This window comes from Copadichromis virginalis, linkage group LG18, assembly GCF_057382275.1.
Source record: "Copadichromis virginalis isolate Kocher_CV1m ecotype Utaka linkage group LG18, C_Virginalis_male_GT1.1, whole genome shotgun sequence".
Classification (NCBI taxonomy): domain Eukaryota; kingdom Metazoa; phylum Chordata; class Actinopteri; order Cichliformes; family Cichlidae; genus Copadichromis; species Copadichromis virginalis.
The window spans coordinates 22,112,725-22,139,787 of record NC_140635.1 but is presented as its reverse complement, the minus strand read 5'-3'; the positions used below and the strand labels follow the sequence as shown (position 1 = coordinate 22,139,787).

General features: G+C 41.1%; 1 protein-coding gene across 1 annotated transcript; it reads right to left on the bottom strand.

Moving 5' to 3' along the window:
- Positions 1 to 277: 277 nt before the first annotated feature.
- yeats2 (YEATS domain containing 2) lies at positions 278 to 27,063 on the bottom strand. The gene is made up of 30 exons (XM_085438239.1): positions 26,845 to 27,063; positions 26,345 to 26,450; positions 26,126 to 26,223; positions 25,887 to 25,979; positions 24,973 to 25,206; positions 24,771 to 24,889; positions 23,189 to 23,350; positions 21,813 to 21,924; positions 20,252 to 20,296; positions 19,996 to 20,164; positions 19,526 to 19,768; positions 18,710 to 18,877; positions 17,681 to 17,772; positions 16,736 to 16,924; positions 16,401 to 16,626; positions 15,490 to 15,648; positions 14,369 to 14,496; positions 12,651 to 12,797; positions 9,663 to 9,842; positions 7,092 to 7,467; positions 6,861 to 6,995; positions 6,304 to 6,441; positions 5,912 to 6,065; positions 5,745 to 5,821; positions 5,555 to 5,634; positions 3,418 to 3,625; positions 2,613 to 2,848; positions 2,374 to 2,448; positions 2,126 to 2,199; positions 278 to 1,665 (listed from the first exon to the last, which is right to left on the bottom strand). Exons 2-30 carry the CDS (start codon positions 26,442 to 26,444, stop codon positions 1,557 to 1,559), a joined length of 4,326 nt encoding a protein of 1,441 aa, XP_085294365.1. The 5' UTR covers positions 26,445 to 26,450; positions 26,845 to 27,063; the 3' UTR covers positions 278 to 1,556.

The window sequence follows — 27,063 nt, the reverse complement described above, 5'->3', positions numbered from 1 at the left end:
AAGTGGCTTTTAAGAGTGTATATAAAAAGAGTCAAATCAGTCCTTTAAAATAATATTATTGTGGACAGTCCAGACAAACACTGAGCATATTTGCATTAGTCTCACTAATAACCATTTAAAAACTTGCACAGGTGTGTAATTTGAGAAACTAGCTGTTTACTTGATAAGTAGCCTGTAACAGGCACCTGTGTCACGAACCTGGGTTCAGCACACTGTTCATGTATGATTGCATTTATCAAAAACATAAAAAAGACAAGAAAAATAAATAAAGACGAGCCAGGTTTGCAAGAATTGTTTTTAAAATTCATTACAAGAATATTGATTATATTTTTGGTTTGCACTGAAATTGAAAATACAATGTTTAGGTGTCTTCTACACTAATACGATTTGGTTTAACAGGCATCAGAGTCACTCAGCCCGACACACATCCACTCATTCTCACACATGAACGTAATACAAAGCAGCACATTAAACAGAAACAACAGCACAACACGCACACAGACACACACATCAACTTCACTGACCTCTGTGGGGACTACAGCAAACACATCCAAACGCACACACTCACTACTGTCGGGGTGTAATTGATCGCAGGTGCTGAGATTTGATAGAAAAATAAACAGTGTCTGAAAACACCATACTTCATATACTGGTCATATACACTATACATTACATGATAAGATACAACACAGCTGTTACACACAATGCTTAAAAACACTTCAGCGTGCTGCCAGGGCTGGTTCATGAACAGAAGATAAATACTAACAGCGAGTTTCTCTAAATCACAATGATTCTCACACTACACCGTCTCCTGCATCATATTAGTTCATCGGTGTCTCTGTGGCATAATCCACCTTTAATTTCAGACTATAAAAGATGAATCTATTAGCCCATCTGAAGGGCCTTAGAAAACACTTCCTGCGTGCTTGTTTGTCTTGCAAGGCTCGACGTTACCTCTGCCAGGTAACCGTGAAACACATCGAAAGCTGAATGCTGGTTGCCATGCCACTTTCAGCAGAACTGCTGTGTATGCTCTGCCCAAATGATAGAAAAATACTCAGTGTGTTTCCGAACAGCTAAATTTGTGGTTCACCTGAGCTAAAAGACTCAGCCAGTTCCAAAAATTCAGTGATTGTGATGGCGAGATGCAGTACACTGGAGATGGGACAGCTGTCTGATCTTATTATTTAACCCTGCAAGTCACTCAGGCTTCATTTTCCCAGTGACTAGCTAGCTGTCTGGCAGAAAACACTTCATCATTAAAATAATCTTTTCTTGAGGTAAGCAAGAGCACAATCGCTTCTCTAAATCCAATAACACGAGCCCCACGAAGCTTCAATGCACCGGCACTAAGATGTTACAGAGTATTAGAAACATTTGTTACTTTGCTGCTACGCAGCTGCTCGAGCAGCAAACTGAGCCCTTCAATGGTCAACTTAATGAATACAGTACATTATTACTGCTGTGCAACCTGAGCCAACGGGACCGAGTGTGATCACGAACACGGTCGATTTGTCTCATTGTCAGCAACCAGTCGATGTCAAGTAGAGGAGGCCTCAGTTGTCCTTAGCCAGGTAACCCATGTGTGTATTAGTGAGGAAGTCGCAGGTGGGGATGCTGCTGACAGCCTGGTGGATGTTCATGGCTGTGATCTCTCTTGGTGCCCTGCAAACACAAATGCAACCAAGAAATGGCTTCAAGAGGAACAGAAACACCACCCTGAGGTATCTTTCAGTTTGGGACAGCCCTTGGTTTGTGGCGTTTAGTGAGCATGCAGACATGTTTTCATTTTAAAATGTATCGCCCTCTGGTAAAAGGTGACTCACAGTTTTGTTTTTTTACTGAAAAAACAGAGCATCCATCCACTCTAGCACCATCTAACACACAGTTTTAGCTATTTTTGTGATAAAGGGTGAAAAAAAAGATACAAGCTACCACCAGGCTTTTATATTAACATTTGTTTAGAAAACATCAAAAGAAAAAAAAAGTTGTTTTTTTTACTTCACTCTTTGTTTTTTATTTTAACTCAGTTGGCTGCAAAAGGCCCAAATATAAAAAATAAAGTGAAAACTGGAGCTTTAAGGCAGGTCGCATGCTAGAGAGGAAAGAGGAAAAAAAGGCTGACCTGTTTGGAGGGGATTTGGCGTAGGCCCCAGCCAGCGCTTCTCTCAGGATGTCACTTGCAAACTGTTCTGTAGCCTACAGCGTACAGGCACACACACACACACACACACACACACACACACACACACACACACACACACACACACAATGTGATTAAGTGAAACAAGCATTCAGGATTCATATTCAGACTGTTTGTCAAGTGTTTCTTGACATTTTTCATGAGTTACTGTTTTGTGTACAGTGAACAACCTTTAGAATCATGGCTTCGATTACTGGAGCGAACACATTCTTCTCCACCTCCACCGGCTGGAAGGTTACCCCGATCTGAAAGAGGCAGTGTTCATCTTATAAAAAAAGGGGGAAAGTGGTGTGCCCTCCTGTTAGCTGCTAAAAGCTGGAGAGGAATCAGAAATCACTGATTGAATTTTTTCATTTTTTCCACATTTCTTAGGGGAAAAAACAAAACCAAACCCAGAGAGAGTCCCAACCTGCTGAGCTGCTTCACTGACAAACTGATCGGACAGGCTGGCGCCCAGGAAGAATTTGGGCTCCGGGTCAGCCTCCTGTTCCTCCTCTTTGACCTTTAGCTTGTGGCAGGGAGGAGTCACCGTGATGATGTCGACTATTTCGTCATCCGCCTCCTCTGGCTCAGTCTTGAGCAGAGCTTGCATCTGCTCAAGACGCAGCACCAGCTCCTCGCTGCTACTCAGGGTCGACGGGCACTCTGCGGGAACATTTACACGTACCCTTCATTTAACACATCATTTCACAAGCCGCAGCATCAGCAGAAACGGCGACTGCTTCGGTGCATCTCTCAGGTTACAGATTCTTGATACGCGGCTGTGTGGTGTAAAGCAAAACTTAGACATGTGAAGGAGGGTTTTTGTGAGATCTTTGCTCATTTTAGCAGTTCAACAACGCAACAATTACAAATGAAGACGTTTGCACAGACAGAGACAAGTAGAACACAAACACCGATTATCATGTTGTTTGGCTCAGTGAGCTAAACGGCCTCATCACCCATCCTTTAGAGACAAAAAGATGGAATTAATAAGAGTTCCCAGCAAATTAAACAATGCAACTGAACAAAAGCACTGAGGCTGAACACTGGCCGCCCTCGCACACAACTGGTCTGCAGACGCATTACTGGATCCACTGGTAGGTGCAGAAACAGTACACCCACACATGCAACACTGAGGCGAAAATATTGATCCGCTTGGAGCTTTAACAAGACCGAGTGAAACGATCTTCCTGTAGAAGATGTAGACCAAGTCCACACAGGCACAAACTCACCAGGCTCATTATCGATTTGAGTGAGAATGTCCTCGATGGACTCGTCATCGTTCTTGGGTTGTGGGGGTTCGGGGTCAGGCGGCGTGTAACCCCTCTGTCGACACCACTGAACCACCTCTCTGGTCTTTGGCGGGGTGAGGGCCTGGAGACGGGGCGAGCGATCCAACACGTCCTGGACGACCCGCTTCACCGCTACGGCTCGCTGAAGCTGCACACAGGCCAAAACCAGAGAGATGATGAGAGAGAATAGAAATCAATCAATCACAAGCTGTACAGCCACAAACAGGTCATGTTGTTGCGCACACACAGCTGGGGTTACTAAGAGTTTTGACTGTGTGACGGCACACATATACTTTATATTCCTTATCCTAATAAACATACAGGCAAGTGTCCTTTTGGTTCCTTTCAGCCTACTGCATCCAAAAAACGCTTATAAAGCAGTGTGAACAAATGCAATTAGCATGCTTTTTGCTCGATGCTCCGGTGGGATGAGTAATAGACATTGATCGTGCCAGCTCACTGTTCTGACGCCTTAATGAAGCAGCAGGCTAGCGGGAAGTCTAACACGGGGAAGCTTATTAATCCTTAAACTGGGCAAAGAAATGACTTTCTGAGCGTCTTTTGAAATCTGATGTTATTATTTTATTCTATTGAGGTCTTTCCCACATGTGAACGCAAGTGGCATTAACTTGGCTGCCATTCTGGGCATGTGACACTGTAGGATCAAGTGAATAAGGCACGAGTCAACGCTCCATTTGCAGGGAAAGTGACTGCTAAAACCCCGATCAGGCAGGTCTACAGACCCCTGGCAACCACCTGTTGCTAGGATGAAAAGGTATATTCCCAACCAGCTGGTTAAAAACCTCCTTGTGATTGCTTTGGTTGCCAACATATTGTTGAATAGAACATCTACCTTGACGTAGATGTTACTGAGACTCAAACTTGCCAGGGATTTTTAGTAGAGACATCAATGGTATCAATTTGAAACTTCAACATCGCTCTGTTCTCGAGTTATTGCATTCACAACGTAAGCGTCCATGTTGCCTGACTGGCTGGCAGGGTGACGGCAATACCCATCAACCGTTTAAGGGTGATGGGGTAAAAACTACAGGCAACTGTGGCAATCTGCTACCTATGAATACATATTTTCCTAGCAACAGGTGATTAGATCACAACCAATATAGTGGACGAATCTTGAGTAACGTGTGTAGATGCAGTTCGTTTTCCTCCCGTCCTGATGAACACTGAAATTAAAGTTATGGCTCTCGTTCCTTTCATTTTGCCAGATGGTTAGTCATGCTGGGCCTGGAAGTCCCTTGAAGTGTTACCAGATTGTTACTGAGGTGGGATGATGTGCATATAGGATTTTCATTTCATTAGCAAACACACAGATTTGCTGTGCAGAATCAGTTTTTCTCCAGCCCGTAGACACCACTTAATCGTTCCCTGTCCTCATAATGTGTAATGATGTGTGATGAGTCCCCTGTCCTCTGTGTAAATTAGTGACCTGTAGATATAAATAACTATGCCTTGGCTTGTCTGGGATCCTTTTTTATAGCAATAGAAAAAGAGAACAGACTGCTACAATATGGGTTGGCCTGTATGAGCTACTGATGAAGATATGACAGGAGACAAGAGGCAGCGATATATATGTGACCTAACAGAAAGACATGAGGCAAGCAGAAAACTCTCTGAGTCGGGATGCTGCATGAAGAGAGATTACACAGGCACCAAAACTGCAGACACTGCAAATTATCACTCACAGACGCCCTCAAGCTGGAACCTGGAGAGCAAACGCTAGTAAGTGAGTGCTGTCACCCCAGATGGGATTAAATAAAACTTTCATCTGAGGAAATCCATACAGAGAAAAGAAAAAAGCCTGCGTTCTTTATTTGAAAGACAGCTTGAAAGCTTAAAAAAAAGAGAGAGAGAGAAAAACTTTAACACATTTGCATAATTTCAAGAAAAAACCTGAATATACTCCAAGCCTGCACAGCTCCAAAAACAAAACATGTACATCTCTGCTGGTTCATCAGCACTTTGACTCTAATGAGGCTTTCTGATTGAAAGCCCAGATACTGCACTTCTGTGAATTTAAATTTTTATCATCAAAAGCAAACACAAAACAAAAGGTCACCTCTGATGCTCTGCGCTTGCCAATATTCCAGGAATAATACTGTTCTGACGACGAGGCACAAAACGGATGTGAGTCTTCGGCTATAGAAAGAAACAGAAATACACCAGTGTGTCAAATTTTTAGACAGCTTTTCCTTTTTTGATGTAAACTTTTCCTTTACATACATCAAATGAAAGGCGAGCTCACTTACTCTTATCTGGCACAATTAGAGGGAATTTCTTCACCACAGCTGTCAGCAGCTGCATCATGGTTTCTATATGCTCAGTGCTGAGGAGAAGACAATCACAGCTGTCAGGTGCCAAGAAGCTTTCATGTATACACTCACTGTATGTGATTGTAACAGGTCCCTGCCCTTACTTGATGAGGTCGTGCGATGAGTTTTCTGCCCCTTGTTCCTGTTTGACTGTGGTAGCTGCAGAGGCAACGTGGACAGAAGAAGCGGGGGCAGGAGTAGTCACCGGGGGTGATGGACCAGCTGTGACAGCTGTGCCAGCACCTGGCTCCGTCTTCACTGTGGAAGAAAGCAAGTGTTAGAGACGGCTGCTTTATTAGTATGCATACTATATATTTTAAATTGGGAGATAAAAGAAAATGATGAGATGAGACTACAGGGATGGGATCTGAGTTTACTAGTTACAGCCTAATGTGCTTCTAAGCAAAATAAATAATTTTATACGCAAAGAAAGAGGAGTTTGGGAGTACAGTGGAAAAGAAGAGGAGAGCGGGTGGAGTGAGGATGGACCCCTCACCTTGTACCAGAGGCAGGGCAAGGGAGGGGGAGGCCTGGCTGGCAGGACTTGGGGAGGCTCCAGCTCCAGGTGCTCCAGGGGTGGTGGAAGAGGAGGAGGAGGAGGAAGGAGTACTGGAGACTGGGCCCTTTGACACGACTACAAACAGAGTAAAACACACAGGAATGGATTGTGGGCCATTAGGTACACGGGCTTAACGAGTGGATGAAAAAATGAGAGGGTAGGATGACAGGTCTTCCAGAAGCTGCACTTAGGAAAACTGTGAAATAATGAAAATCTGTTTTCCTGCGTGTTGTAAATAAATCATTCTGCCATCTTTAAACGAAGGAACATAAACTCAGTTTAGAGCGTAAAGTAACTGTTCTCACACTGTAAATCATATGAGGAAAAACATATTTTGCATATTTTTTGTATATTTTAAGATTTACCCTCAGAAACTTATTAAAAATAAGTGAGACTCCAACAAAGCAACCTTTGTTTGTGCAGTATCTTGTGTTATCATGGAGGACCCAGTTTATTAATCTAGAATTCACTGTTTTGTTGAGGGTTTATTTCACCTTTCCCCACAGGCATGAAGATGGTCTGCAGTCCGCCGGACCCACTTCCAACTCCCAGCTGCTTGAGCTGGTTGGCAGGAATGGTTAAGACAGTCTGCTGGGAGCTGGAACCTCCAGAATGGATCTTCAGCATACCTTTACAAAACAAAAACATAGGTGCTCTGTTTATTCGAGTAATGCATTAACATTTAACCTGACAGTTAATGCAGAAACAGGCTTATTTCTGCCTACCCGAGAGAGCAGCACCAGTTTTTCCTCCGGCGGCTGCCACTCCACTGACTAACGAAGTTGCAGAAACCAGGGATGCGCCGCTGCTGCTGATTTTGGGCACACCCACAACAGTACTCACACCTTTGGACATGCTGATGACAGGCATATTGGTGATCCCCTTTGCACCTGTTACTACAGCACCAGCTGAACCTCCAGCAGTCTTTGCGATCGCAGCAGGGTTTCCAGCACCCTTCACCAAGGAGGCCACTGCTGCCTTCGACAAGCTGCTGCCCCCACCAGCGGCGCTGGTGTTCTTTGCTGCGTTGATTACTGCTGCTTGGTTGGCTGCCATCAGGAGTGAGTGATGCTGAGAAGCAGACTTCCCACCATCGAGGGCCTGCATGGACACACGGAAACACACGTGTCACGCAGGAAATAAGCAAACACAGACTCTTTTATGTCCTTTAACGTTTCTGATAATGAGCTAACCAAAGTGAGCAAAAGCTCAAGTGTCCAAGCTGTTTTCACAATGGATGGCAGACCATGGTTTCATTAAACAACACACTTATTTACAAATCCCTTCTTTCAAAATAGCTAATAAAGTGAGGTATAAAAACATATACAGCAGCATTTCACCTTATCTGGAGCTGCACGACAGCGAACGTGTTCATAAATATGAAAAATATCACAGTCCAAGTCCATTTGCAAAAACACTGTAGTGTATATGTGAGAGAAGATTGCTGTGGCTGTGCCTGGAGGAGAGTTGGTGTATTCTTTTTTTCTGCTGATGTTTGTTTTCTAGTGCCACGCAGCTCTCAGAATGAGCTGTGCTGATCAGGTCACTGGTTTTATGGAATCTCAGAAACAAAAGAGTCCATTTTTCCTCACAGAGAGTCCTCAGAAAGAGAAGTTCCACCTCTTTGGCTTGTTTGTTGGAGCTCCGAGTAAATCTTTTTATGTGTTGCAATTTCTCTGTTTTATGATGCCTAGCTACTGACTCTAAAGATGTAATCATCCTAACTCAGACCGATGCTTATGAATATACACAGCAGCGTGCCTACACATGCGAGCCACTGCACTCAGGCTGGATCATTTGTTTTCTGTGTATCTCTACTGCCTTTTTTTCCAATTCCACCTATACAAAAATTTGTTATTTCTTGCAAAATCAGGGTGCTTCTAGTATCTATAATACCAGATTTAAAGATGAGCATAAAAGCTTTAGCTCCCCTATTGAATTGAAAAATTTTAATTCCTCCATGGATTTTAATTCCATAGGGGAATTAAATTTTCCTAAATGCTTTTTGGACATAGCAAGGTTTCCTTTAGAACGCATCAATTATTTCTATTTGCTCTGAATAGCAGAAATACCAGGATCAATATTAACACCCCCCAAAAACTGATCTTTTAAATTGAGCCAAAGCACAAACCACAAATGTGCAATGATGTGCTTTAATGCTCAAAGCTTGTAAAAGCAAGTTAAAAATGAGGACTTTCTTCCAGTTTACACACAATATAAAAACTTAAGCAAGAGTTTGAGCTTCACCTGAGAAAGCATCATGCCAAAATACAACAAAAAACCCCAAAAGAAATCAGTTTAGACTTGCAAAAAAGAATTACTGGTGCTCACAAGGCAAGAGATGGAGAAGTATCATCAGTAAATTCAGAGAGCCTCACAGTACAGAACAAGCCTGGCAGAGGTAGGACACTAGTGAGAGCTGCCAGGACACTAGTGAATGACTTCGCCAAGTCGTGAATTGTGGGACAATCATCAGAACCCTGCACAGGAATGGACTGCGAGTTTGCAGACCAAGAAAAATACTAGAAGCCACCAGTGCTAAACCTCAGTCTCCCAGCAGATAAGAACTATTGCTGGTATAAGTTTGAAAATCTTAGCTGTCACCTGCCTCGAATTACTGTGTTTACAAGATTTTCAGAAACCTTGAAGTCAAGATCAACATTTTTCAAACTCGTCAGACTTTTAGCAGATGGATCAATGGTATTAATTTGAAAATCCTATGTTCCCTCATTCTCAAATTATCGTGTTCACAGAGATGGTTGTTCATGCCACCGCTCGCCTGCCCACTCCAATGCGTGGGGCTAACTGAAGACCAAGCAGACCACCAAATCTGGAGGATCTTGAGAGATTCATCAAAGAGGAATGGGCTGGGATTGCTCAGGAGGACTTGAGTTTGAATTTCAAAGCTAAAACAAGTGACTGCAGGCTGTTATCCAGTCACAACTGACCATTAGCATCAGTGTGGCTGAGAATTTTGACCCTGGTAATTTTTAATTTTCGGTGAAATAATTTTCTTTCTGTGCACAAAATAAAATAATGTAAGCATCCAAAAAATAAAACTAGGATGTTAAAAATTCCTTCCAGCTGTGTTAGAAAAATAAATACATTTTCAAAGGGAGGCTAATAATTGTGTCCTCATCTGTACGTGGGTATGAAATCCAGCGTAATTAAAAACAGCATAACTAGCTTGCAACCATAAAAGAAATGCTTACAGCTCTTTGGTTTAATGTGACTCTTACATAGAGACATCTGCCATGCAGAATAAAAGGGATGTAAATAAAAGCTGTGAAACTCGCCTGTTGTTGGCTCGCACTGCTGACAGAGCCAGGCGTGGAGCTAGCAGCGGTGATGACTCCACCTGTCATCCTTAACGTGGTGGTGCCCGGCTTGGACAAGTGGCCTGCTCCCGCTGCCGTTACTGTTTTAACTGAGCCGTCAGGCAACTTCACCTGTGCACCCTGGGAGCTGCCCACCACCTGTCAATTAGAGGACGAGCAATTACCCACTTAGAACATCAGCAGCAGCAGCCCACGTGCAGCATGCTGAAGTTGTCAAGGAGGCATGAGGTGAAAACTCACAATCTATCAAAAGAAAAAAGATTTAAACTCTGACAAACATACACACATAGACTTTTTTCTTTATTTCCACAGTAGCCATGTTGCCAGTAAATAGTAAGGAATCACTTTTACATTTGTTACCAATGATATTATTGAGTTTTGCACTGTTCAGGAGCAGCACACCAATGTAATACAACAATGTAATTATTGTATTTATAGACCATTTCATATGAAAATGAAAATGGAAGCCATTTTTTAAATCAGAAAAAAACCCTGTAAAATAACTAACACTACACCAGTCTGACTAAAACTCTGAAGTCAGTTTTCACTTGGGTAAACACTAAGAAATGAAACTGCTATGATAATGTTATATAAAGTGAGACTGATTAAAATGCATGAGGGGACTTGTCCACCTCCAGCTCAGCAGCACATGGGAGAATCAGGTGCTTGCACCAGCAGCACCCTGGACAGGTCTTTCACTGTTGCAGCTCATTTAAATTGTGAGTGGAACCAATGGAAAACTAACTACACTCATATGTAGTGTTTGAGTGCCATCTTTGAATAATATTTTTTTGTTTTCCAATCTGTGTTTCAGAGTTAAGATGTAATACCAGATCTAATAACCATGAACAGCATAAAACATGGACGTGGCTTCGCAGTTGGAAAAATTAAGCCAGTGAGGAAGTACATTCAACCTGCAGTGTATCTAAAAGCCACCAGATGGCGATAGCTGTGGTTGCAGAAACACCTCTGGAGCTACAGAAGTCTATGGGAAAGCCTTCTGTCTTGACCTCTAACCACTTTCTTGATGAGTTTATGGACTCAGTTACAGTTTACAATGAATAAAAAAAGTCTTGATCAAACTATGTTTTGAAAAAGAGCATTATTTCTTTAGGTATGTTCATTGGCTTATGACATCAATTGGACCTGCCCCTCCTCATCACTTTTTTTTTTTTTTAAACCAAGATGAAACCAAGTGAAAATGCTGATCTTGTTTCTTCCAAACAAAACTTCAAAAACCAGAGGATGACCACTTGGTAGCTACATCCACCGTTTATACTGTTTCTTGTTGGATCTGTGTTGGATCTATGTCTGGAGATGTTATATAAACTTTAACTTAAAATTAAAATTAAGATGGCGCAATACCTTAAACAGAAAAAAGTCTGTGTCAAGCACAAATTATGTTTTCTCTTAAGCACCTTAAAATCAGCCTAGGATAATAACCACATATGTCATTGGTGATTAATTTACATTGATTAAAGAGGGCGACACGATCTGTACAGATGGTCCCTGTTGGTATTTAAGAAAATTGTAAAAAGCTTGATAACATTTTCATTTAATTAATTTTCAAAAATATAAAATATAATTTAAATAAATATCAATTTTCAAAACACAGCCAACACAGACACAGATTTTAAAAAAGACGTCACATTAAAACAAACTGGCACGTGGATAAAATAGTTTAACTCTAGTCCAAACAATAAAAAAAATAGTAAATAGTACAGCTGACAACAATGTTACATAAGTTGTTATTTTGAGCCTAACGCTCTCACACAAGACTAAATATGGTAACAAATAGATCTGGTTGAATGGTCATTTCAAAAATTGTCTGACAGTGTTTTAAAGATTAAACTCCAATAAAACTGCAAATTTTATTGCCAGTAAGAATGTGCCATGAGCCCGGGGCCAGTGTGCATCTATCACACGTTGGTTTTACATCTTTAGACAGTTTAGAAAGTTTTACTTTGGAGAATTAAGGCGATGCAACGACTTAAACTGAGTCTAGCACAAATTAGACTAATGTAATGCTGAAGTAATACGTGGAGAGACATGATCCGCACATAGCTTGCAGCCTGTATAACGTTACTTAGGTGGTCAAATTCGTTTGTGGAGTGTGGCTAATGTTAGCAGAGCTAGCAACAACAGCCTTCTTATCCTGTACAAAGATGTGGTTATCCTCTGGCCGAGTCCTGTTATGCCAGTTTATTCTGACACAGGCTTCATATAACCGTCTATTTTATAGAACTACTGCAGTCCTGCTGGATAACACCTTGCTTGATAACTACAATTACATGGTGTTGTACATTTATAAAACTGAAAAAGAAATTTAGCTGAGTGGGCCATATTTCTGTTGCAAGGGCAGCATTGTTTAAACGCTGAGTATGCAGTGACATTTCTAGTAACAATTATACTTCTCTAATACACTATCGTGAAATGAGCATGCCCCTCTAACAATGTGCAAAATACAACTTTCAGTGTGTGGATGACAGATCGTGAACTGTGTTATGAAATTATATTCCCAGCACAACACTAATCCATATACTTCCAAATGAAAAAGAAAAGACCTCTGAAGATATTTCATTGTCAAAGAAAATACAAAAGCATTTCCACCACAAAATCTGAGATTTGGCAGGACGGTCATAATTTAGTGGTCAAATGAGGGAGGCAATCAGTGAAGTAACATACAGCAATGCATAAAAATAAAGAAGAGAAGAAGAATGAATATTTCATTAAGAATATTAAAGAGGAAAATGACTGCAGAGCAGGAACAAAAGAGCTGGCAAACCCCACACGAGTCCTACTATCACAGAACTGGAAGACCCAAAAGACAAGCCTGTGTCGAAATCAGACTGTCAAAGAAACAACTAAGAAACACAGAAGCAGTAGTAACTACAGCAGCATTTGTGTTACACACTGAACAGCTTACAGTAAACTCTCCACACTGACCTGAGCCAAGATGGCTGCCTTCTGTCCGGCTGTCACTCTAATAGCCTGCTGGCTAGCAGTTGCAGGAGATGATGCAGCATGACCTGCAGAACCGGAACTCCCCTGCTTCCCCGAACCTTGTGCGGGCTGACCGACCAGAAACGTACCCTGAGAAAACAGAACAAGAATGACTAAAGTGCAGCTCTAATGACTCACAGTCAGGTCCAAGAGTTTTTGGACAATGATTTTTGTTTAATTTTGCCTCTGTACGCCAGCACTGTGGATTTTAAATCAGTGTGTGACTGTACAGATTATCAGCTTTAATTCAAGGAGCTTAAAAGTCCCGCTTTAACTGTTTAGGATTTACAGGCATTTTTATACAAAGTGCACCACATTCAAATGCTGAAAATTAAAATATGTTCCAGTGTAACGCTTGTTTTCAATGACTGGATGACATTTTTTGCAGTCAGAAGTCTAGAACACCTGGACATTTACTGCAGCCATCTTTTTACCTTTAGTTTTAAATTAAATAACTGAAAAGCTTGTTCTATAAATAATAAATATTTATTCTTCGTTGCCTTGAGATACTCTTAGGTTGCTTTTGCAGTATTCTTTAGGTCATTATCCATTTTCTCTGTGGAGCACCGGCCATCTGTTTTGCAAATTCCTATATTTTTTGACTTACTACCCATGAGTCTGGTTCACATTGGTCTCAAGTTTTCCCCCCAGAAGTAGGCGGGCTCTTTCAGGTGTTTTCTGACACAGTCCAATACAATTTCATTGCCTGGACTCAACTCCACAAATTTTATATGTTTAATTCATCATGAAATAACTAAGGACATTAACTAGGCATCATCTGGCCATAAAACTATCTGTTAGCCTCTCTCTCTGTACCTCTGTATTTGAACCATGACACCAAGAGAAATTCCTTGTTTGTGTACAAACTTTGCAGTAAACGTGATGCTGATTCTGTCAGTCCAGTTACTTTTGAGCACCTTTTTAGTGGTGAACGGCTGTAATTCTTTGACAGTTCATGCATATACGGCAAAACATAATGCAAAAGCAACTCAAGAATTTCTCGAGGCAAAGACCAGGGATATTCTTCAGTAAACAGGCCAGTCACCTATTTCAACCAACAAAGTGTTCAGTTACTGGATACAAACAGGCACACAAAATCAGTCACTACAGTGGTGTAACTACTAAAAACAAAATTTGTCTTTGTCTAAAATCTTACAGACTTATTGTATTCAAAGGCCATAAAAACTGGTTTCAGGTCAGCCTAGTAAACCCACACAGGATCAGCCAGGCTTAATATATCACCAATATTAGACTTTAAATTACATACAGTACAAGGTTACATGATGTGCACAGTATGACTATTTTAAGCAGTACAATGCTTCCATTACATTTTAATTTTTTATAACATAATAGCTACGGAAAATTCAATTAGCCCTCTAGGTCAATTGATCCTCTAGGTCCTAATTAGAATGTGGGAGTGCGCCGGCTCTTTGGCTCATAAGAGAGACTGACATGAAATTTTACAGAAAAAAAAGATGGCTCTTGAAGAATGATCATTATTAGGAAAGCAGGACCCAGTGTCTATGTGGAAATTTGAAACAGGTCAGTCAAATATGAACACTCTAATAAGCAAAGATGAGATACATACAGAGCCACAAATTATGTTGTGCCAGTGTGTGACTGCATTTGTCGTTAGTAAAGGAAAAAGTGGGTCTACCCACCTGTGGGGTCTGTTTAAGGATATAAGATGTGTAGGAGAGGTTGGAAGGTAGATTGCTTGAAGAGGAAGAGGAGGAGGAGTTGTGAGAGCCCCCAGAGACCGCTGATGAGCTGTTCTGGGACTGCTGACCTAAATTACAGAAATCCACATAGATCAGTCTCATTTCATATGAAAAATCCAGAGTATCAGTGCTGCCATTTCAAAGAAGGGCAAAGGCACGATTGTGAAGCAGAGCAGGGCAGTGCAATGTTGGCTTACTGCTGTGAAAATCCAAATGTCTTTAAGCAGAAAAACAGATGACTGTAACTGACTCACTGTCCAGCAGCAGCCAATATCTGTAACTGGCACTAACATGCCTCAAGTTGTAGAGTCACTTCTTTTTCCAAACTTTATGACGAGCTGGAAGCCAAAATATTTTTTAATACAGATGTCTACAACTTGGAGGCATGGATGAAAATGTCGCAGTGAAAGGTTTTTGCCTGGGATGCTGACCCCAAATACTGAGCTGCCAACAAAATCAAGCATTGTTTTCAGTTTCTATCAACACTGTTGAGTAAGCTACCCGCTCCAGGCAAATGCCTATTTCTAACACCTAGTAATTTATGACATTATACACCTGCTAGAAAATGTTGTGCAGCTTCACATGTTGCAGGTTTTCTTGCATATTAAATACCCACATACTGTAATCCACAGAGACTTTCCTGGAAACCATATTTAAGTGGTAAAGCTATACTTTGGGATATTAAACTTAGAATAATTATTCTACATTAATTCATGAAATACACTATAATCTTGCAGGTCCTTGCAATATAAAACATGACAACGCTAACCTGCATTTTCCATTTTGCTGCTACAAAGATACACTGTCACAGAGTTCTATTAAAACATGGTGACACATCCAACAAAGATTGACTACAAGCAGTTTAAACAAACAAACCCTTTGCTTGGTCTTAATAAACATGAATAGGATTGAGAAAAGCATGTGACTAAAACACTGACACAAAAGGAGCAATACCATGTCAATGGAAACTGATATGGGTTTTTTAAACAGTGGCTATATAAAAATATTATTTACTATTATTATTATATATATTTAATAATATAGGACGCAACATGTCTCACTTCCACTGGAGGCCCGGAGGATTGCTCCCTGTGGGATGAGGAGCAGCTTTCCTTTCCCCGAGGGGTTCTTGCTGTTGGTGGTCAGGTAGAGTTTGGTACCTGGTGGCAAATTGGCCAGATTGGCTAAGTTGTTGGCTGGCAGCTGAAGTGTAGCCATCACTAGGAACAAACACAGAATAAAAGAAATAATAATGATCACTCACTCAGCTCTAAAACTGCAAACATTTTAAATAAAGAAGATGATATTAATATAGGGTAGAGACACATTGTTTCTAAATGTAATTCAACTATTAAAAAAAGGAAAAAGAAAAAACACACAACCAAAAAAAACTAAACAAAAAACAAACAAACATTGATGACCCCATTGAAGTGTTCCCCCACCTCAGAGTCAAAGTTAAACCCAGAGCAGAACAGAGTGTGAATGCTTGTCTGTGTCTCTGTGTTATCCCTGTGACAGACTGCCGACCTGTCCAACTTGAATAACTCCCTTTCTCCCTATGACAGCTGAGAAAGGCTGCAGCACCCCAGTGACCCTGAACTGAATAAGCAGTTAAGAAAATGGATGAATGGATGGAGTTGGCATGTCACCAGAATCCTTTAATACCAAACTTGTCACAGTGAAAACATGACAATACTTTTCACTATTGTAGCATCATTCGTTTTTGATACAGCAGGCACTGTTATACAGAAATCAACTAGGTTACGATGTAATGTAATGTTGTGTTTGAGTGCATGGGGCAACCATTCTGTCATTCGGGGGGTATTTCATACTGTGGTTTTAAATTGGGGATCAAAGATCATGTAATTCTACTAACAGCCAGGATGGGATTTGAAATTGTAACAACAACTTGGGCTGCTATAAAATGAAACTGTTCTTTTATGTGTGTGTGCGAGTGTATTTAATCTCTGACCTCCACTCTTGCCACCTGAACCACCAGCCGCCTTGGTACCCTGGTGTCCAGAAATGCCACTGGCTCCACTGACGATGGCTTTAGCAACACCCTGAGCCAAAACCTGCTTTCCACTCATCACCTTGGAGACAGAAGGGTTGCCCTTGGCAACCAGAATTTGTCCACTGCTGATAGCAACCTGTTTGACTGAAGACTGAAGCCCTGAGCTAACAGGAATACCCAACATCTAGAAGAAAGAGAAGAAACTATTTTTTTTTAAATGACTGTGGCCACACACATACGTACTTATCATTGCAGGTTTGCGTCTGTGCAGGTTTGTCTGGGTGACAACTGACCTTGCTACTAGTGGCCCCTGTCCCTCCACCAGTCTGTTTCTGGGCCGACATGGAGATCATGTGACCCCCCTTCACTGCGACAAACTGGTGTCCTGCTGTAGCGCTAGCTTGCTGTTGCTGACTGGTTACTGTGGAAACCATCGGCTGTTGCTGTGTTGAAACTTCCCCTGGCTCTTGCTTGATAATAACCTGCACGGGAAACATGGAGAGAGGGACTCGAAACACAACTCCGCACTGCTTTGAAACCACAGCGGGTTCATAATGCAGCTGCTATATATCAGTTACCAATTACATTGTCTGGTTAAAAGAAAACATCACATAAATGATTAATACGATGCACTCTGACTGTAAAGAAAGATCTGATTATTCTTTTTTCAGCAGGCTGCAGTGCTGCAAGAAAAGATGTTACTTAAAACAGATTTCGTAAAATCAGCATCATCATTTATTCATCGGGTCCATGTTTTGATATTCCCCATATGTCCTCATCTGGGGTGCCTTTCAGTGTGAGAGCAGATGTCTGTAGTTTACAACAGAGAAAACTAAAGAATCTGAACCAATCAGAGCTCCAATGTGATAAAACAGGAATTTTAGGCCAGATCATATTTCGCTCATTGTGGACAATAAAGGGATCATTAGCATGTGCGAGTAGGATGACATTAAAGCAAGCTAATGACACATTTTGCGTGAAAAAGAACTGTGCAATTCTCTCTGCAAAGCTCCCCCTCCCCCATCCTCAGAACTATGTCCTATTTAAATAGCTGCCAAGGCACTCACAGCTGCTGAAGATAGCACCCTGGCTTACTATTAATATCACACTGCTTTGTTAATGTTGCTTTAAACACAAATAATACAAGGACTGTCTTCATAGTTAGAGGACAGGGCAGTAAAAATGGATAACGTTTGTCACGTTTAAGGTTGTAACCCAGTAAGGCTCTACCAACTCACCTTCATCCCTGAGGACAGGAAGGTGCCAGTGTGAACTTTAGGTGCTGGGGAGCGAGTGCCCTGAGTGGCAGACTGTTTAGTGGATGGGCTTCCTGTGGAATAATTAACAAACATACAAACACAATAAGTCACAGCACAGATGAGGGTGAGGATTCACCACCCTTCCTGTCAGCTTTTCGAGAGATATCGAGGCCACTGTGGTGCCAGGTGACTGTTTCCTCTCAGGGTTGACTGACTCGCAGAGCTGAGCCCCACCAGAGTTTTGTTCCTTACTCACTGCATTAAAATCTGTTTTACCGCAGGACTGGTGAATCAGCCAAAACACCCACATCTATCTCATCCACTTTGATAAAACATAATTTAAGAACACTCTAACCTTGTTGCCGAATCTGGGTGAGCAGTGCATTTGTGAAGGAAGTGTAGGAGTGGCTGAGTGGGTGTGAGACAGCAATCTACAGGAAAGAGCTCCTAAGTGGAATATGACCTGATGCTGGTGCTGAGAGGAAGTAAACACAATGACTATCATCATGCAAGATGATTGCTTGATGATGCGCAAAATGCTCAGATGGCAATAAAACTCATCTTTTTATGGGGACTTACACACACACATCACATAGAGAGGAAAAAACTGTTTGGAGTGCAGGGTCTTCTCGAATAGCCCCCTAATCTGGCCATGAAACACATTGACTCAGTTACCATGGTAACCTCTCCTTTAGCAACCATCCTGCTGGCTCACCACACGTCATAATTTAGGAGTGCAGGTAGGGAGAAAGAAAACAGCAAAGAGGGAATACATAATGTTAGAAAGTAGACTTTAAAGGGATTAAAGAGGGAAAAAAGTGCAAAGAGAGAAACAAAGAGAACAGAGAAGTCTGAAGGGCACTGTTCATCGTCTGTCCTGCTATAAAGCGGATTTTTCACAGCCATTTTTATATCCCATGTGGGCGGCTCAGACACCGCTTCTCAATTTTGCTCCAGGTCCACTTCCGATTTCAAGCAGCACTTTAACACTGAGTAGGAGAAGTGTACCTGTGGAGGCAGCGGATGAGGAAGCCATGCCGATAACCTGGCCCGGTTTGTCAACAATGATATAAGGATTGTTGAGCACAGAGGATGAGCTCTGCTTGCAATGGACAGGGGTGGAGGTCGTGGGTGTGCGGGGCAGCGGGGAGTGGCTGGGTGTGGAGATGGGTGACCCTGTGGGGGAGGAAGTAGGGCAGTTATAGTATGAGTAATTCTCTTGGACTTAATTTTTTATGAAACTTATTTTTTCTCATTTTTAAAAGGGGCTCTGAAATATGTTATCGAAAGATAAAATTCATGTCACATGACCTTTTTGCCACTGTTTCCATTCTCTGTGTTTTGTTTACAGTTGCCTTTACAGACATTCGAAACTATAATCAGCAGTTTTCCAAATCTGAATTAAAACATAATGGCGGTTTTCTATTTTTATGTACTTTGTTTGGCTAATGCAAGAAATATGCGCCTGTGGGAACACAAAAGAAGCTTTTGTCAACCCCTACTGAGCAGTACTGCATCTTCCTAACAATGAATGTATTCATACCAACTTCACTAAGCTGAGAATCAGTGTCAGTGCTGGGAAACAATATGTTGAAATTACAAGCAAATGGAAAAATAATGTCATCAAACTTCAATGTCAGTGAGGCGTTTGCTGTCAACACTTCTTAGTGATTTACAAATTTCACCTCAACAAAACCTGAAATAAAGAAGTTATAATCACAGGGCATCTTTATTGTGTAAACTTAGACCATCTTATTTATGATGAATTGGATTCTTTAGAAACAATATGACAATTTTACAAGGACAGTGGGTGGAGACACGTACCTGAAACTATTTTACAGCTCATTGTGATTGGTTGGAATGATTTCCCAGGAGACTCAGCAGGACTGGGTGGTTGTCCTTGGGGAACAATCTTGCAGCTTGCTGTGATAGGCTGGAAGGCAGAGTTGCCATGGGAACCCAGAGTGACTCTGTCACCGGCCTTGGGCCGTGTTGGAGTGTGTTCACCAGCAGCAAGGCCTGCGCTATGAACACCTGCAGGCCTCCCCGACTCTGTCTTTATGAAAACTGCAGATGGAAGAACAATTTTTATTGAACATCATCTGGTTTTGATAATAAGCTGACATAAAATGATTGTAAGGCCAAGAAACCACTGAAAACTGGTTTATTCTGGTTTAGTTTTATGGAGAGAAAATAAACAATCCTACTTTTCTGTTAAGCAGTCCAGTATATACACACCCTCAGGTACATGATCCCTATTATTTTAAATGTGCAAAAATAATCTGCTGGTGTACCTTTGTCTACACTGGAGTCATGTGACACAGGAGAACTACAGCGTCCATAAGTCTGGGCCAGAGAGGCAGTCAAAGTGGGGCTGGCTGCTCTGTGAGTCACCTTGGAGGAAGAAGGCTGAGGGATGTAGTCTTCCCCAAGAGAATCCCTGTGAAGCTCCACATCAACCACCTGGAACAAATATAAATCAACGTCAGAGTGAAGCTCTGAAGGGAAAAAAAGTCATAGCAAGAAACAAAGTGAACATTTCTAACTCACTGTTTCTACCCCGAGCGTCTGCAGTCCAGTGTATGTTCGGTCGAGCTGTAGGAAAACAGAAGAAAGGATATAGACAGCAAAGTTATGCAGCAGAGTTACTGAACTGTATAAACACATTTTAGTGCAATATACTATGATTACTTATTTGTTTAAGAAATGTCAACATCTAATTACTCTGAAATCAAACTGGACTATATCACTATGCATTTCTAAAAGCAATGAAAGTTCTTTAGTTTAAAAAGGCGAACGTGATTGTAATGCAGACTGAAAAAAAGATACTAGACAGGTGCTTTTCAGTGGGGCAAAAAAAGCAAGCCATAACAGGAGAAAACTTGCTGAAGCACTCAGCTATTAAAATGAAAAAATATTTAATAAAACTGGTAGAAGCTCAGCAAATAAAACCCGTTGACCCAGTTAACGTTTTAATTGATGTATTCAAGGGGTTTATCAAAAGACTTGATTGAACTGTTTAGGAAGTCCAAGGCCTTTACGGCACAAACCTTCAGCTGCTGCTTGTTTGTTGGTCTCTCTGCCTTCAGTTTTGTATTTAATAACTGTAAATTAAGCATCGTTGGGTTGAGATCAAGTGACCAACTTGGCCATTAAAAGTAATACGTTTTCTTTGCCTTGAGAAACTTGCGCTGCTTGCTCTTTTGGGTCATTATCTATTTACTCTGCAAAATGCTGTCTGGTGAGTTCTGCAGTATTTGTCTGAATGTGAGCAGAGAGCACAGCCCTGCACACAGAATGCATCCTGTTACTTCTATCAGCAGGTCATTTGGTATGCTTCAGATCATGAGTTGTTGCTCTCCTTCTCCATATTTTTCATTTCATCCACAGAACTGTTTACAGAACAGTGCAGGCTCTTTGAATTTTTTTCTAGCGGAGTCTACTCTGCACTTCTTTTTCCTGAGTATAACAACTGGTTTTCAGCTTGTTGTAAACCCTACATGCATGTCTTGATTTTAGATGCTGAAAATGATACACCTACCTCCTCAAGAGTTTTACTTTCTTATGTTATATTGTTATCATGTAACAATGATGTCAACATGCAAATCAGTTCACCACCTTTAAATTATAGATTTGGGAATTTTTGCCATCTTTCTGATTGGTTTGTTTTATTGTTGCTTTCTGCTGCTTGTCAGTCAGTTGTCCAGTTCTTTCAGAGTCTTCCTCTTTTTGAGGGACTGTGGACAAAAATGACTATTTCCTAAACTGCTAATGCAATATCTTTGGAAATCCCCTTGAGTTAAAGCTGATAGTCTGCACTTCAATCACACACTGACTGAATTTAAATACACTGTGGTGGTGTCAAGAGGCAAAATCTGCAAATATTGTGTATTTGTCAAAAAATAAAATACTGACGTGAATGTATGTAATCCTTTCAAGTTTCCTGCCTAAATCCTGTACACTTTACACACATGTGAAATTCAGCAGTAGAAGTCAGACCCACTGGCTTGTCTACAATAGGCTCTGAAAATTGGCACAAGGAAAGACAAAGAGTCCTCATCTAACGAGAAAAGTAAAGTGAATGATGATGTGGTCTGTAAAGTATTCTGACCTTTAGCTGGTGGATGATGTCAATACGTTTGTTGCGAGGGTCTTTAAAATGGATCTGGATCCTCACAGGAAACTCACCCCAACCGCGGCGCGTTAAATGAAAGGGAGGCTCACTGAGAACAGACACATTTGAACTGCCTTATGCAACACTGTTAAAATTCAAATATAAGTCAGGATGAAAAAAATATATAGTAAAGATGAATCACTATGCCTTTATTTAAAAACCAATCTGTTTTCTAGCCTGGACCGAGTTAAGAATCTCCTAAAAATCAATGACTTGAAAACATGTTCTCCTCCTTTGAAGCTTGACATTCTCATCCCAACATAACAGACATTGATCTGACTGCAAGGGCATGTGCATGTGCCTGCGTATCATGTGTGTATTCAAGCGCAACCTATAAGTGAAGCAGGTGTTTTTTTCCACTTCACTTCATCCCTTCATCTACAGTCAGGCTGTGCTGGGAGTCAGCAGAGAGCATCAGCGTAGGGCTCACTGGGAGTGAAGGTTTGAGTTACGTGGGGGGAGCTTGTGAGCTGCTGCAACAGCAACGTGAGCACTTTGTCAGTTCAAACAGCTGGGAAGCTACAGCTGAGGATAAGGACTGCTGACTGATGAGAGAGATCATTTATTCAGAAGCTGCAGGCAACCTTAAATCCTGAGCCATTTTTAGAGGGTAATGCCAACAATTAGACATTTGAAGTGCATATTTCAAGGCTACCTAACCTCTGTTGCTTGTGAATGATTGCTAAATTAAGTGTGTGATGCTCATCTATACACCTAACTGCTTTAGGCTAAGGCAAGTCTGGACCACTTAGGTGTGCCTGCTATTAGTCTTGTTGACGTTGAGTTCTAGCTGACTCGCTGTGCAGCAAATGACGTTGCCTAATGATGTGTGTACAATCTGCATAACAAATTTGTCATCTTTTAATTTTCTTAAAAGCTGTAAGATTTTGCTGAAGTGATTACTGCTTGGTAAGACAAATATTGATTTTCTACAAAGCGATGAGACTGATAGGGGTTGAATGCGCTGCATCATCAAACCTACACGAGGGGGCAGTGTTTGCTAAAAGTTGATCTAAAGGATTTTCACCGAGCTGAGAATTATTATGTAATATTGTTTGTATAATTCTTGCAGTTTTGGCAAGTGATGCTTGGAAAAAGGTGGATCAAAGGACTTATTTATCACGACAAAGTTAGAAGTAAATATTTTATCTAAGAGCTACGAAACACTGCAAGAACAAATCTTTCTTTTTGTCTTCCTTCTTCTCTTTAATTAAATTCTTTCTAACTTCTTTTATTCTGCAACATTAGTACATGAAACTGCATGACTGCTTAAAAAACATTTGAAAACACATTTCATTAAAACTGGCACAAACCTGACTTCCACGAGGTCGTTGGGTTTGTAGCTGGGATGCAGGAAAAACCAAACTTTCTTGACAAAGTGGTCGATGCTAGGTTCTCTCCTTGAGCCTCTGACGTACACCATCCACTTATGAGTAGACTGGTCATTCTCTTCCCGCTTATCAGGTGGAATGTACCTGAGAATAATAAACAAAGAAGAAAAATCTCAGAGGTAGTGAAAACATTGGATTGAGGAAATGCATAGATGGTTTACAGAAGAGTTAAACACCACCCAAGATGAAGAGCAGGAAGGTAAAGTGAGACTGAAAATGAAGGGGTGTTTTTTTCTTTAAATCTTTACAAAGTATTTGGAAAGAGGAGACAGACAAGGAGGTGCTACATGACTAATTTCAACACCGCTTTAATAATTTTCTGTCATAAAGTTTCCGTCTTAAATCAAACACCGGTTGGAAGCCTGGAGGAACTTAAAATCTCATCTGATCAAATCCTTTCTGATTAATAAACCTGTACTAAAATATTAAGTGTGCTAAAAAAATATCTCAAAGTTTTCTAAACTTAATATGCGCTTCATTGATGATGAGTATCGCTGGCACCCTTTTCCGCTCGAGTCTGTCTGTCATGCTGGAACAAAAAAAACCTCACCTTTGACGAATGGTAGGCACCCATTTGTCAAAATAAAAGCCTCATTACTATACAAAATGCAGTCACGAAACTCTACAGGTGTGTGGCTAACATGAAAATGAAGGCCAAGTTCAACAGCAGGTGTGGTCTGACCCATAAGAGCTAAAACGTTACGTAATGTACAATTAAAAAGTGAGTATCTATTTATATGGGGTCTGGGGTCAACATGCTCATGAGTATCATGGCAGGTGGGATCCCAACGTATTATTAACTGAGTGTAATTTTACCTGTGCAGTCTTGAGGAACGGAAAACTGTCCACCCAGGGGCAAAATAAATTAGGTAAAATGTATTCTCAATCTTCTTCAAGACCACACTTGCAGGAAAACTGATTTGTGGCTCATCTCTTCAGTGCACAATCATGCATGAGAAAAATTCAGCTGACTAAATAAAATAAGAAAAACCAACCCCGACTGCCACAGTTCTTCTAATGTTTAGCCAATAATGAATAAAATCAGCTCTCTTTCTACTTAATTTCTGATCCTGCACATGAACCCTAAACCAGCTGCGGTTCAAGATGGCCGATTTGTGGTATAACTGAGTGATATATGAATGATAACTGAACTTTCAAAATAAGAGACATGCAGTAGTTTATAAGCAAGTCCATCGCAGTTTGTGTTTTCCTCCAAGACTGATTAAAAATAAAAAAAATAGACAACACTGAATGCAGGTAGGCAGCCTTTTCTATAATACCTGCCCGAAGCTTAAGTGACTTTCTTATTAAAAATTTTTACATTTCATTTATTCTCAAAATTGTGTGTTTCTGAAATTCTAAGACAAAACACCAGGCTTCCCACGTGAAGAGTATCTATTTCAACAACACTTTCTTTTCAATTCTGAGTTCTAATCTGAAAAGTGTGTTACAATGTAATTAGTCACCAAAGAAATGACAGACATTTTTTAATTTGGTTACGTACTTGGATACATTTCCTACTACGATTGTCTTCTTCACATAAAGTCTAGATGCATCGTCCCCAGTAGAGTGGTAGGTCACTCTCTGCTCTGCGCCTGCAGACGATGGTACACCGAATGTGTCCTACGGCAACAACAACGGCAATGCTTTTATTAACCGATCATCAAACAGTCAAGAACTCCACAATTTCTGCCAGGTGAACTTACTTTGCCTGTGTTGCGTCCGGGTCTGCGCTCCTGCCTGCTGCTGTCCTCTCTCCAAGATCCTTCTCCATTCCTCTCAGCACCATCTCCTTGCTGTGAGAGAGACTCGGACTCTGATTGAACCAACGATGGAGTCTCAGAGCCCTGGTTGAGAGGGGAAGAAGAACGGGAAGGAGACTCCAGAAAGCGTCGGATGGCTGGATGGTTCAGCACAGCAGGGTCGCTCTTGGAGGTATGCTATGGGACATAGAAGAAAATTTAGGTCAATGTTTCTATATTGTACCACCACATAGAGTAGCAGACAGCTGGCTATTACCGTCTGCAATAACACCACTATAAAGTTTTATGCCCTGTGTTTATAATCCATAGTGCATGTAACAATGAGACCAGTCGGGATATGTTCAGGAGCCAATTTAGTACCTAAAAATGGAGCTACTTCAACAACCTTGAACAAAAAGACAATATTTTGCAAAATATGCAAGGAAACTGTTCCAGCTGAAGATGGAAGCCACAAATGTGTTTCACCACTTGAGGCAAATAAACACCATAAAGTACAACCAGGCTACACAGGAGGCGATACTAAGAGCTGGTGACGTGCAACCTAAATGTCAACAAAAGACTCCACCAAGCATCACTGATTCACACAGGAGGTGCACTCCAGATGACAGGAAGAGCAAACAGGGGGGAGAAAGCTCTACCTAAGAAACAACATCTTAGGTGGAAAAGATTTTTCAGATTTACATAGTTAAGTGTAACAATTGTTCAGTTAAAGTGTTATTTTATATTTTTACTTCCCAGGGGAAACAATACCTAGGCTACTTGTGTGCCTACATTTGACTTACCGTGTACTACTACTATTGCACTACAATTTTGAGGCTGTATCATCCAACTCTGTGTGCAAATGAATGGGAATTTACCTCTGAGAGCTTTGTCAGTCCAGCACTGGCATAGTAATTAGCTACTATGCATGCCCTGAGCTTGTCCATCATCCTCCTGGCTTCATTAAGACGCTGCAAAGCAAAGAACAGTTAGCCGGCATGCTGTGTATTACACTTAAACGTGAAGAAGACCTGTAAGTTATTGTCCATGTTAAGTTTTTATGCAGTAACAAGTAAAGTAGAGTAAAACAGATTTAAAAGAAAGTATCACCGGATACCTGACTTATCACATCTATCTCATGCTCTTTGTTCTTCATCTCCAAAGAAAATTGCTCCTTGATGATGGTTTCAATCTTCTGAACTGTTGCTTCTCGAGCTGGATAAAATAGGGAATAGGGAATGAACTTATCTCCAAGACCAGGACAAAGCTGATAGCTAATTTTGACCACAACAAGCAAAGCAGGTGTACTGGCTCAGGGTTCAGAGCATGAACTTACCACTATGTTCAGCCGCCTTGTTTCTCTTACTGTTTTGGACCAGAGAAACGTCCTCATAGTCGGGATCATTGCCCTCTATCTTCCTTTTAATTCCCGACATGGCTTCCTGTAAAGAAGGGTATAATTAGAAAACGTGTAGCTAATCACTTATATGCTCTGATGTACATGATTTGCTCTGCACTTAGCACAGGATTAGCTGCATAGCAGGGAAGCTATAGATAATTGACAGCAATGCCCACAGCTAACCTCAGTACTGATTAGCCAAACAGGTATGCCAACATGGGTTAGCAGGATGTCCACTGCCTACCACGCTATTTCAAGCGTCGACCGATTGTCTAAGATTCATTTAGCACGAATGCACATCGCATTTTAGTGTGTCTCACCACCGCTATCATAAATAAACATATACATATCGTCCATACAGCCAGCAGCACTCTGACGTTAGCAACCGCTAACCTTGCTAATTTAGCTAACGTTAGCACACAGTTGTACATACATACCGGTTCAGGCTGTACAAAATGCAAATTTTCTGGAGTACTCTGTGATGTGGAGCAACGTTTCTTTGAAAGGCGTGTGTTTTTTTTAATTCAACGTGAGCATATCCGTTGCGTTTTTAGTATATTCAGACCACACTCGTGTTTAGGGAATTGCTAAATCTCGAGCTCTACAAGTAAGCTAACTAAATAGTGGATAGTTAGCCTTGCAGTTTAGCCAAACAG

Coding starts and splice junctions, on each gene's coding strand:
- yeats2 (XM_085438239.1), bottom strand. CDS start 26,444: ATGTCGGGAATTAAAAGGAAGATAGAGGGCAATGATCCCGACTATGAG. Junction 3,626..5,554: donor GCAAGCGCAGAGCATCAGAG/GTGACCTTTTGT, acceptor GCCTGTGTGCAG/CTTCAGCGAGCCGTAGCGGT. Junction 2,849..3,417: donor TCAAATCGATAATGAGCCTG/GTGAGTTTGTGC, acceptor ATGTTCCCGCAG/AGTGCCCGTCGACCCTGAGT.